The sequence below is a fragment of the Ptychodera flava genome, chromosome 4 (genome assembly GCF_041260155.1).
Source record: "Ptychodera flava strain L36383 chromosome 4, AS_Pfla_20210202, whole genome shotgun sequence".
NCBI classification, from domain to species: Eukaryota; Metazoa; Hemichordata; class Enteropneusta; family Ptychoderidae; genus Ptychodera; species Ptychodera flava.
This window is the reverse complement of record NC_091931.1, coordinates 657,336-669,840: the sequence shown is the minus strand read 5'-3', so window position 1 is coordinate 669,840 and position 12,505 is coordinate 657,336. Positions and strand designations below refer to the sequence as shown.

Genomic DNA, 12,505 nt, shown 5'->3' with positions numbered 1-12,505 from the left:
CCCCTATTTTTATTCTTGATTTTGAAAGAGAATGATTGAAAGATTCCTTGAGGAAAGTTAGAGCAAAAGTTTAAGTCTTTTACTTTCGAGGTGCATATTACCTTAAGTACCGAAAGTGGGACGAAGTTGTCTGATTCTGAGGGGCTGACAATAAATACAGTACTTACCGAATATTTTCAGTACTTCTGCTTTATATGCACCGCTTTTATATTTCACGCGAACAACTTCTGCAACTTCGTATTTTCCCCTGATGCGGGATGCTGCCACCTTTTCGACTTTGCCAAAATCTTTTGCCGGCTGCAGCCACTTCACTAGAACTTCAGTCATGGTTGGAAGAGAGAAAATTCAGCTCGATGCGCAGTGATGACAAGCAAAAACTTGATATGATTCTTTGGAGTGTCTGACTTACGCTTTATTGTGATGTTACTTTCGAAATTATCCAATAAAATCGAAGTAACAAAAAAGGTGTGAATTGTTTAGCCAATTATTATGAGTCTGTAGAATCAACTATGCAGGGATTCTATCTGTTTCGCTAAGACTTTCTAACTTCATCATGAATTTATTGCTGCCGTGACTTTCCCTTTTATGACACCCCCCTTGAAAAAAAAGAGACTAAACAATCGAAGTTGATATTTACAGCAAATTTCACAAGAATGAGTTTCACCTTCAACGTTTCTGTTATGATCGCTTTAATTCATCAGATCGTACGCTGTTTGACTGACCCATACGTCCGCTAAAAGGGAGAGTGGCGCACGGAGTGTGGAAGTCAATAAGTTGCTTCACACATTTGATATTTGACAAACTGTTAACGATGTTATAGGTGTGACCGGCGTTTATCCCGTTTGAACAAAAAACAAATGAAAGTGTCATGTTGCCAAACAATATACACGCTGAAGAAGACAGGCCACCTGACAACGCGGGGGGAGGTGGTCGGCTTAACGCAAAGATGATAATCATTGTAGGGTTTCATTCATTTTTTTCTGAGCAAGGATGCTGAAGCATTCACAGTATTTTGACTGTCATGAAGGCAGTATCCAAAGAGTCCGGGCGTGTAAACATAATGTAGGCTACAAGTGATTAATTGAGACTATTCAACATATGTCATTACTAAACACTGGCAATGCACTAATGCAGACTCCTTGCGTAGTATTGTAGATATCAGTGATACAAGTTAGTGTTGCTGGGTTGACGAGTTCAATGCCCTCTCCATAGTCGGTCTCACGTTCAAGAGACAAAAGTCGATTTAACATGACATGTCCCCTGACGCAGTGCCACGCGCGCGAGGCCTGTGTGTTGAACTAGAAAAATAAGACAGAGTTGAAACCCAGGCCCGGACCGCCCAAACGAGCGAGCAGCACCAGATGTTGACACTGTTATTTCGCGGCCCAAATTCCAGTCAAACTTATCGAATAAACGAGGCAAGAACTTGTCTAATTTAAAAGCAAACTGCACAAAGTGGGCGGGTTTTCGCAAAGCTCGACGGCAAAATCTATGAGGAAACATATTAACGGTTTAATAATGTTGCTAAACAGTAACAGTACAACACTACAACATTTAATAATTACACTACCATAAAAAAACATCACCAGATAGTCAAAATAACCAATATTTGTCGCGATATTTTCGGATCTTACGACCAACCAGAGATCTAGGGTTGTCCTGTCTTGACCTCGGAATTGCAGCGGAAATATATCCCAAACCCGATGTCGCCGTCATACGTTGTCAAAAACCGTCTGTTCGCATCTAGTCTCGTGCCAAATAAAATATTTCGCTAGGTTTCGATGAAATTTAAGCTGCGAAATTTCCATTTTAATATTTGTTGTAGATCGCTGGCTGATCCGGATATCGGGGTTTTCTCTCTCTCTCTCTCTTTGTTGCGAGTGCAACACACCGGCATCGCGAAGCAACAAAGAGCGCCTACTACTGATGTGCCTATGGTTGATTTGACGGGATCACAGAAAACTGATTACATTATTAATTCGAGTGGCATCTAAATACAACCCCATGAATCTTGGAATAACATTGGGATATGTAGAAACATAACAGAACAAACGGGATCGGGAGCCTGAGTTGTCGGACCGATGTAACGTATATTCAAAGTTCAAAGTTCGTGCATATCGGTTTTTTATTCCACGTCGCACGCTCCCGATTCTGAGAAATTTTGTTGGGACCGTACTTCTGTCATTAAATGTTCCTCGCCACCCAAACAAGCTTCTGTGTTCAAATTTGTGAAAGGGAAATAGATAGCTCCGATCTCGGGTGTTCAAATAAATAACCAATGTTTGTCTACGTTGTTTCTAACATAATAAAGTTGGTAAGCTTATGCATTATTTAAACCATGACGCAAAGTTTCGCACTAGGGAAAATATTTAACGTAAGCTGTAGTTTTTATTATTGCTCCAAAACTTAAATATTGTTCAACAAGTAGACCTTTAGCTATAAGAAAGAAAACATACTTACATTACCAGCATTTTTACGTCAGGTTGTACCGTGGTCTCTTTCTTTTCAACATCATGTTTCTTTGTGATCAGTGATGTCATTTTTATTTTAGAAATATGATCAACTGCCCGATGTTACAGTTGGAAAATAGTACAGTTTTAAAATTGCGTGCATCTTTCAAATCGGCGTACACATTATTGGTGGAACCGAAAATATTTACATAAGACTTGTGCATGCCCTGGGATCACCATATCTGTACACGCAATGCTACATTGTTGCAGAAGTTTTTTTGCACATTTTTGTGTGCGTGTGTGTGTTGCAATTTTTCTAGGTCACTTCGACAGGCAGTACGCATTGAAAAGTCCCGAGTGCGATTTATAATTTAAGAACGCGTTTTCGGAACTGCCAGATGACCGTTTTCAAATCCCAGGAGGGCATGCAATCTGATTCGTTCAACAATAGACACTAATGTCACTCAACCTAAATTGCAGTCGACCTCTTCAGACCCCGGTAAAAGTCATTACTGATATGACAAATTGAACACTGTCAGATGACCGTGTGGGAGTCCTTGCTCCTTCGCTAGACTTGTCACACATCGGCGTTACTGTCGGCAAGATCGGAAGACTACGTCACGAGCTTTAATGACGTGCCAAACGGTGCGGTTTTCCGCGGGACAGATTATGCATGCGAACACATTAAAGGCGCTAACTGCTTTACCTCACGTCCCGACAAGGTAAGAGGGACACCGCGGACTCCGCGCGAGGTACCGCCTGTTTGAAAATGACCCCCTCCCTTACACACCAATTGAGCTGAAATTTTACTCATATCATCCTTGGCATGATATCTTTCAAGTTTGCAAAAGGCATTAGGATCGGTCACGAGGTTTGGCTACCATCTTGGATTTTGCGAAAATCACAATTTAATCTTTTAAAATCTTCACTGCACTGATGGAGCTAAAATTTACATGTATCATCTTAAGTATGATCTCTGTCAGGTTTGCGAAAGGCATTTGGATCGGTCACATGATTTGGCCCTCATCTTGGATTTTGCGAAAATCGCAATTTAATCTTTAAAAATCTCCTTCTTCACAACCAACACACCGAATAAACTGAAATTTTACTCATATCTTCCTAAGTGTGAGCACTTTGAAGTTTCTGAAAGGCATTTGGATCGGTCATGTGGTTGAGCCACCATCTTGGATTTTGTGAAAATCGCAATTTAATCTTTAAAAATCTGAGAGCTAACTACTTGTGAAAGTACATGCTGCTATTTAGGTTCTCTGAGAGCTAACTACTTGGGAAAGTGCATGCTGCAGTTGTTTGCTGAAGCATAAATTAAGAGAATACTAATTTATTATTTGAATAGCTGAAGTAATGTTTGTTTTCTCATATTTGTGATAAAGGTTCCAGCAATTCTGAATTTGCTTCAGAAGAGTGTACAGTCAGTACTACTTGGAAAAACACTACACCCATCGTGGTTGTCAACTGGTGTTGTGCATCAAGCTTTATTAGAATCATGGCAATTAGGAATTCCATTAGGTAAGAACACACTACATTTTGTCATATTTAACATTCAGACATTAAATATTTTGATGAGACTTTCAGTTCAAGATAATTCAGTCCCTCTTAAAAGGGATAAAGTCGGCCATTTTTCATGAATTTTGTTGATGCAAGATACTTTTAATATTTATTGACATGTTGAAAGATACTGAATAAATGGGTGACCATGCATGTATTTGACCCTGGTTTTAGACAAATTAAATGAAACCATGGCGAATGTGAATTAATGGTCATGACCATTAATTCATTTTCCAAATAGTTTCATGTATCGTGTCGAAAATGGGGGTTGAATATATGCATCGTTGCCCATTCATTCAGTATCTTCAACATTCCAAACAATATAAGTAGTATCTCGTATCAAAAAAAATTCATGAAAAATGGCCGACTTTGTCCCTTTAATTAAGTTTTTAACTGGCTATTGCTGTCGGGTCAGTCACAATCAGGGTGCGCTAGAGTGTGTCACTTAGGTCACAATTTCAAGTTCATGATAACTGTCCAGTTAAATAATATGTTGAAAGGTTATGGTATGGGGCATATCTTCCTAAAATTTGGTGAAGCAAACGTCATTAGTATTACCACAGTGCACATTGTTTTATATGGTCGACGCAGTGTCACGGACGCTACAGAAAAGTTGTACATGAAACACAAATGTCATAATAAAATTTTAAACAATGATTTGTTAATGCTTTCTTATGTTATTACAATATAAAAGATGCATATTGGCATTAAAATAAGCTATACTTGGTATGATTTACTTATTTTTCCATGAATAAACACAACCTCAAGTTTAGTGAGAAATACAACAATATTGATCATATTTTTTAATAGGACTTTCAACTTCTCTATGTCCTTCCGCTGGTATGCTGTACTTAAAATTTTTATTGTCATGAATGAACCATGCTATAGCAACAATATTAATACCATTCAGTGTAATTAAAATGAACTTCTTTCTAAAATATTTTCTGTTTAGTATGACATGTAATTTTGTCACGGACGCTACCAAAATCAAACTTGAAAGTTAGGTCAATTTGAAATATAAAAAGCAATTAACAATCTGGTTTTTTCTTTCTCTTTTCTCCAAAACCTTTCTCTATCAAACATTTAAATTGTGAAAATTGTGTCAAAACATTGACAATTTCTTTAAATTGAACAAAAGCTATAGCAACTACTGCAAAATCAGTTGGAGTAAAAATCACGAACTTCCTTCTGGGATCAACCCTCGAGGCGTTTTCTGACGACACTCCTCATGGTCTATAAAACGAGCATCTAAAACAAATCCTTCTTACAAAATCATAGCTCGTTATGTAACTTTGACCAACATGTGAAGGAGTAAGCAGTCCATCGATATCCGGAACGACAACCGAAAAGTCCGGTGAGTTAATTCAAACACACTTTGCCCACATCGCTCAAACAGTTAAAAGGTTTCACGATAGCGGTTTTAACAACGGGGAAACTGAATTTTTTTGATTTGTCTCCATTTTGTGCCACAACTTATCGTATAAACCAAGATGCAATCTGTTATCGAATTGGTACTACAATCAACCAAACTGAAAAGATTGCTGAGCAATACAGAAAACATCATCTGGCAAAGAAAATCAAAAACTGAGAGAGCTTCCATATAAGTAATCAAAGTTGGCGGCATGAATAAAAAACAAACCAATACTCTCCTCAGACCAAACCGATTTCAAAGGCCATTTACAGCAAATTATGTTACGAAACAATGAAACCTGGGAATGGCTAAACACAGAGAAATAAGATTTATTTCTCGAAATAGCCTTTCACAACATGCTTTTCAAACACCGGAAAGCAGGCACCAATATTGACCCGAAATCTATTACAAAGTCCATGAAAAGACACAAAACCAAAAGTTCGGTTAATTGGTTTAAATGCCTAAAACAAGTAATCGTTGTCAGATTAGTACAACATTTACTGTTAACATAACGAGCACTAGCAACGCTCAAAATATGCCCTAAAACAAAAATCCTTATAAGCGTCCAGAAACTCCGGTCGATGCTGGGTCATGTTATTTATAATATGACACCACACACCGGATCGCTCACTGTAGAGTCAGTCAATAGTGGCTAACTCTCTCAATAACGAATCTGGCTTCTCCTCCTCGAGGACGAAGATGACTTCATCACACAACCAAGCGGAGGGGATACAAAACAAGAGAGCGACTGATGAAGGAACCCCATTTTTGGTTCCGAAACACCGTTAAGACGAATCACTCAATCAACAAACTGGTTTACCGGGGACCAAGATCACATGACTAGGGTCAAGCACTATCGATTCACCAGTGTCTCGCCATGTATTCCACACAAAATAAATGCAATGATCCTTTTATTCACCATAGTGTAATACTAAACAATCTTGGTAGAGCCGATGTGTGGAGTTGCCCTCATTTTCCTTTATATAAAATGTGGTGGTTATTTCACATTTAGATTGGCTTATAATCTGAAAAACAATGTTTGCATTTTATTGTAGCATCCGTGACATAATGAATTGAAATGGAATACACAATAATAAATGCATATACAGTACAGAATTCATTGTTCTTTTCACTAGAATTCAAATAACATTATTCAATATAATTACTGCATTCTTAAAAAACACCAATCTAAGTGTTACAGTTGAGGCTCAACATAACTTTTTGAGTTTTTATTACTTTTTAAAAATCAATTTTGTGCAAATTTACAATTTTATGCCTTGAAGACATTTTGTAACCCAACTCCATGTATGTACACACAATACACACTAGTATTTATATGTTTCAGTGGATTAACTGCTTTAAAATGTTTTAAATAGTTATTAATTATGACTATGTAGTAAACACCGTCACGGACGCTACACCGTCACGGATGCTACATTTCCATATTTTAGGAATATTAATAGTGAACGCAAGGGACAGTAATTATACAATTTGTTTATTTAAGGTAGGCACCTATTGACACTTAGGCCTGTGACATCAGATCTTTTATAACTCCTGTTGTCCTTAAGATATGAGTGTGTCACGGACGCTACAAGAAATTCCGACCACAACGATCTCCATTTTCATTTATTCACAAAACAATACAATATGCAATTTTATTTAAATTTTTGTGTATAAAATGCTTGCCATGGATGTTGAGGTTGGAATTAAATTCACTATTACAATATTTTATCCATTTTTCTACATATAAACTAAAGGTATATGTACTTATGGTCATAAAACACAAAAAACATAACGATGGTACAGTTTTGGTAAAAATACCACAGTTTCTGTTCCGATGCACATAGTCACATGAAATAACTTGTGAAAGAAAGGTTAGGTATTCTGCAATAACATATGTAAGCTAAAAATTCCACACTTTTAACACTGTGTTCCAAAAAACATTTTGAAATTAAGTACATTTTGAAGTGAAACAGCATAACGCTACTTTTTACAGTTTTAAAGGCATTTTTGTGGATGTACAACCAAACCTGCACAATATATGCAATATTTCTTTATGTGACCAAGTTAGTTACAACTATTACTACTTATTAGAAACAAATAAGCAATATAATATCAGTCTGAATAGCAGATATATGTCCATAACAAATGAAAATCATCTAGCGCACCCTGATTGTGACTGACCCGTGTACATGTATGTATGTTTACGGATATGTTGAAATTTGGTATGAAGTATGTTTCAGCATTTTGAAGACACTTGTATTTTGAGTGTTCATATCATGCTAGTGGCAAAAATATGCAAATTAGCTTAGAAAGGGTAAGAAATGTCAAAATGGTCCAAAACTTACCCATCTGACAACATTAGTGTTTAGTATATAGGTCTTAAGGGATGTCCATTCTCAGTTTGTTCAACTTATCAATCTTATTGAAAAAACTGACAAATTCATTTTTACCACAGCATTTCTGATAACTTTGAAATTTGTCTTTTATATTCTGGTTGACCTCACTATATCTTTTCAAATGATCATGAAATTTGCACATGTAAATTTTATTGATGAACTTTTAGTCATGACATATTTTTTTTTTTAAATACAATTTACTGGTAAATTGTATGTTCAAATAATAGATACCAGGATGTGACCTAAGTAAAAGTTGTTTGGATAAAGTGACATTTGCTTATGTGATTTTTGGGCCAACATTTCCAAATTAGTAAATAACCATTATTCCACCAAAGTGCTTGTAAAATAGCTTTCAAATTTATGATAAATGTGCATATACAATTATTTTCTCGGGAAAATTTCTCAATTTCTCTAAAATTGCTTGTTTGATAGCTTTTATGTTTGTATGTGAAACTCATTCACTGCAGTTCTGATTAAATAGGAGCAGGATGTATTTATCACTTGTTTCCCTTTGTATGTTCTTAACCCTTTCACCCCCAGTTCCCTGTATACAGGTCCAACTTTACCATAGAAAACAATGGGTTTGGGACAAACCATGGTGATGAAAGGGTTAAATTACATATTTTGAAAAGAGGTTTTAGACAAGTAGATTTTCCTGATAGTTGTCTGTATGTGTTGTCAGGAATTTAGAACTGCCAATCTGGAAGCCTTACGGCTTTTGTTTTTCTGACTATGAGAGAAAGCCAACTTTTGAAACAAATGCATATGAGCTCAAGATGTGACTATGATTGTAAATAACCATGGATAACCTGTTAAAGATTTTGTGTTTTGAATCTGTGTATTTTTCACTACAGGTGAAAAACAGGATAGTTCTGATTGTGCAATAGCAAGTGATGGTTGTCATCTGTATATACAGTGTGCTCGTGGATTGTTTAAAGTTGGTACAGGTTACAGTGGAACGATAAAGGTATCTACTTTTCCAATTGTACTTGTATACCTAACCATCATGGTGCTGAGATGTTGAATAAGACTGTCATGATTGAAGTAACACAATCAGAAATGTCTACTATCTATATCCTGACTTAGACATCACTTTAATAACTGAATAGCTTTCTAAGAAATTCATTCTTCAAAAAATTGCAGCTTTCTACAATTTTATCCATTTTATCCAAGTAAACAAACAAACAAACCATCAGCACAGCTATGATGAGCGGTATTTTTATCCGTACAACAAGTACAAATGTTAGATTGTTTACAAATACTTGTAAGGGTGATTACTAAGTTCTGCCTGTCTAATGGCCAATGTTAAAAGTAAGGTGACCTTGCATGTGTATAGCATTTCTGAATAGAACGATCTTCTTTAACAACAGCTTTTAAGAATATACAATCCTAGAACATAGTGACTCAAACTATAACTGTTGAATTTATAAATGAACACAAGAGCTCCCATGCAAATTCTTTCCTCTCACAGAATGAAAAATGTACCACATATTGTATATTTGTAAAGCTTATTCTACTGGGGAACATATTTGCATCTATTTTTTTATTGTGTATAGAAGTATCAAACATTTTATGAACAATTTTTTCAAAAAAATTAATATGTGTATCTAACAGAGATTAGATTAACGGTACAGTTTTCTTCAAAGAAAACTGTCCCTATATGCTTTAAGTAGATCTCAAATTTTCAGTTGTTTCTCATGATTTAGTGTTCATTTTAGATGTGAAAAGTAAATCAAACTGTTCTGATACTAGTCATGTTTAAAGAGAAAGCACAGAAAAGTAGCATTGTTTAGTACTTTATCAGCACTTTTGCAGTTGATGTTACTGTCACTGTCACTGTCACTGTTACTGTCAAGATACAGTTTGTACTGTGTAAACACAATTACTCTACCTCCACATCTTTGTGTGCGTGTATGTGAGTGTGGAACATTTGTGTGAGGTATGTACAAGCACTAAAAATGCAATCTTGGACAGCAAACTGGGACTCCCAGTTTACCAAAAATGCAATCTGGGACTGGTCCCAGATTGGATATTTTGGCTATCTGGGACTGGTCCCAGATTGGGCGGTTTGGCTATCTTGGACCGGTCCCAGATTGGGGTTTTTGGCAATCTGGGACTGGTCCCAGACGTGTTTTTTGGCTATCTGGGACTGGGACAGTTGCGCTTTTTGCATTCTTGGACAAGTCCCTGGTCATAATGTTTGATTTCTGGGACAAGTCCCTGATTAACGATGCAACTCAGGTTCAAAGGACAATTTTAGCAATTTTTTTTTTATTTCAAATTTTGAACCCCTGACACGTGGCCTTTCTTTTGGGTCACATCGTACCGGGAAATTCCTGAAATATTACTAAAATGGCAAACCAACAGCTTCACCGCGTGCCATTATTTCCCTTTTGTCTTAACGGTCGCGGATTACCGACCACGATATCTTTGATAAACACGCAAGAGATTATGTATACGCTTGGCGGTATAGTGAGCATGCGCTATCTTCAGCGCTATGCTCAGCGTTCTGAACTCCACTGGTATCGGTACGGCAAACATGTCCAGCAGACCAAAGCTGGCGCTCGTGCTCAGTACCGTTGAAAAAGCAAGTGAGGTCCATGAAAGCGAACCTGAAAAAGACAGCAACGTGCGCAAAGGTCGCTTTAAATGTAAAACAGTGGGACTTTGGCTCATACTGCACTGCAACAACGATCAAGAGCGTAGTGAAGAGTCAGATTTGGCCGAGGAGGCAGTCGTTAACGGAGGTGTGCTCAGATAACAACATACAACAATGAAACACGGTCCCTCCACAAAATTGACACGCTGCTTTTCGAACGTAGTAAGCTACGCTGATTACATACCCGAGCCCTCAAATTAGCCTGAGCGAGATGAAACTTCTCTTAGTTGCGATAATTTTATCTCTATTGCTGTACATGCTTGGTGTTAGTATCGTGCTCTTTTATATTTTTAAACTCGAATTTTCGTCTTTCTATCATGCAGCCTTTTCGTGTCTGCCGATTAGAGAAACCTTGAGCAACACCGTACCCGACAACATGCGACATTTATGTCAAGGAGTTTCCCAAGCGAGTGCATGAGTTCATACACACATTATGCAGACTCACAAGAGCAAGTTCACCGATTTGCTAATTTTTAGTCCCCGCGGAAGAAGTCCGGCGGGGACTTATAGATTGGGTCCCGTCCGTGTGTGCGTGCAAGTGTACGTCCGTCCGTCATCAACAGTTTCTCAGACACTGCTGAACCAATTTTGTTCAAACTTGGCACAAAGGCATAGCACTATGACCTACAGATGCACATTGATTTATTTTGCGATACGATCCAATATGGCCGCCAGACGGCCATTTTATTACAATTTTTTCATGTACGGAGCCATAACTCAGGCATATCTCAACCGATTTTATTCAAAGTTGGTACAAGGACAATGACCTATGTCATATATATGCATGTTGATTTGTTTTGTGATATGATCCAATATGGGTGCTGTGCAGCCATTTTGTTTTGATTTTTTCGTGTACAGAGCCATAATTCAGGCACATCTCAACTGATTTTATTCAAAGTCGGTACAAGGACATTGACCTATGTCATACATATGCACATTGATTTGTTTCGGGATACGATCCAATATGGCCGCCTTGTGGCCATTTTTTTTACGATTTTCCATGTCCTGAACCACAACTCAGACATGTATCAAGCAAATTTATTCAAAGTTAGTACAAGGACATTGACTTATAGTGTACATATGTACTTCGATATAAATATGTACTTTGATTTGTTTCTTGATATGGTCCGATATGGCCACATGGTGGCAATTTTGTTATGGTTTTTTTCATGTCGAGAGCCATAACTCTGGCAAGTCTCAACTGATTTTATTCAAAGTTTGTACCTGGACATTCTGTCATACATATACATGTTGATTTTTTAAACAGTAAGATCAAATATCGCTGCGTGGCAGCGATTTTGTTACAATTTTCTCATGTACTGAGTCATAACTCAGACATATTTCCACCAGTATCATTCAAAGTTGGTACAAGGACATTGACCTATTTCATACGTGCTCGTCAATTTGTTTCACGTCATGTAGCAGTATCATGTCAATTATTGAAGTTTCATAATTAGGCTGATATGTCAAGAAATACTGCATCAAATTTCATGAAACTTTGTACAGATGTTAAGCTCACATTAACAGTGAAAAAGACATTTATCAGTGTCATTTTAATTAATTTGTAATTGCATATGTAATGAACTTTCCTAAGTAGAGTGACTGATATATCCACAAATACAACGTCAAATTTGATGAAACTTGATACAGATGTTGAGCTCATAGTGTTGTAAATACTGCATTAAACTTTATGAAATATGGTACCGGTGATAATCTATTAGTGTTAGGATAGTATGAAAAAATGTTTTGCAACATCCTGTCAACTAATTCCCAGTTGACTCATTTAATGACCTTTAGGATAGTGGCCTACATTGGTTTTATGTTTTTCATCACCATGGAACTCATTCTTGGCCATTGAGTGCCATCTGTATCAAAGTATTTTTATCACAGGACCTGTAATCAAAGTACCCATTAGCAAGCGGGGACTGTGTCATCAATGATGACTTGTTCAAAACGAAATGCAAATATTTTTTTATTTCATGCCTTTTCTTTCTTTAAATATAACCCCAAAATTAAATTA

At 36.9% G+C, this 12,505-nt stretch overlaps 1 protein-coding gene across 3 annotated transcripts in view; it reads left to right on the top strand.

Annotated features, from left to right (window-relative positions):
* Positions 1-12,505, top strand: part of LOC139130331 (E3 ubiquitin-protein ligase MYCBP2-like) — a 688,708-nt gene that overhangs the window by 122,435 nt on the left and 553,768 nt on the right. For all 3 annotated transcript variants that reach the window (XM_070696083.1, XM_070696082.1, XM_070696081.1), the window contains exons 6-7: positions 3,842-3,977; positions 8,681-8,793. In XM_070696083.1, coding sequence (XP_070552184.1) covers positions 3,842-3,977; positions 8,681-8,793 — 249 coding nt within the window. The remainder of the gene's footprint in view (positions 1-3,841; positions 3,978-8,680; positions 8,794-12,505) is intronic.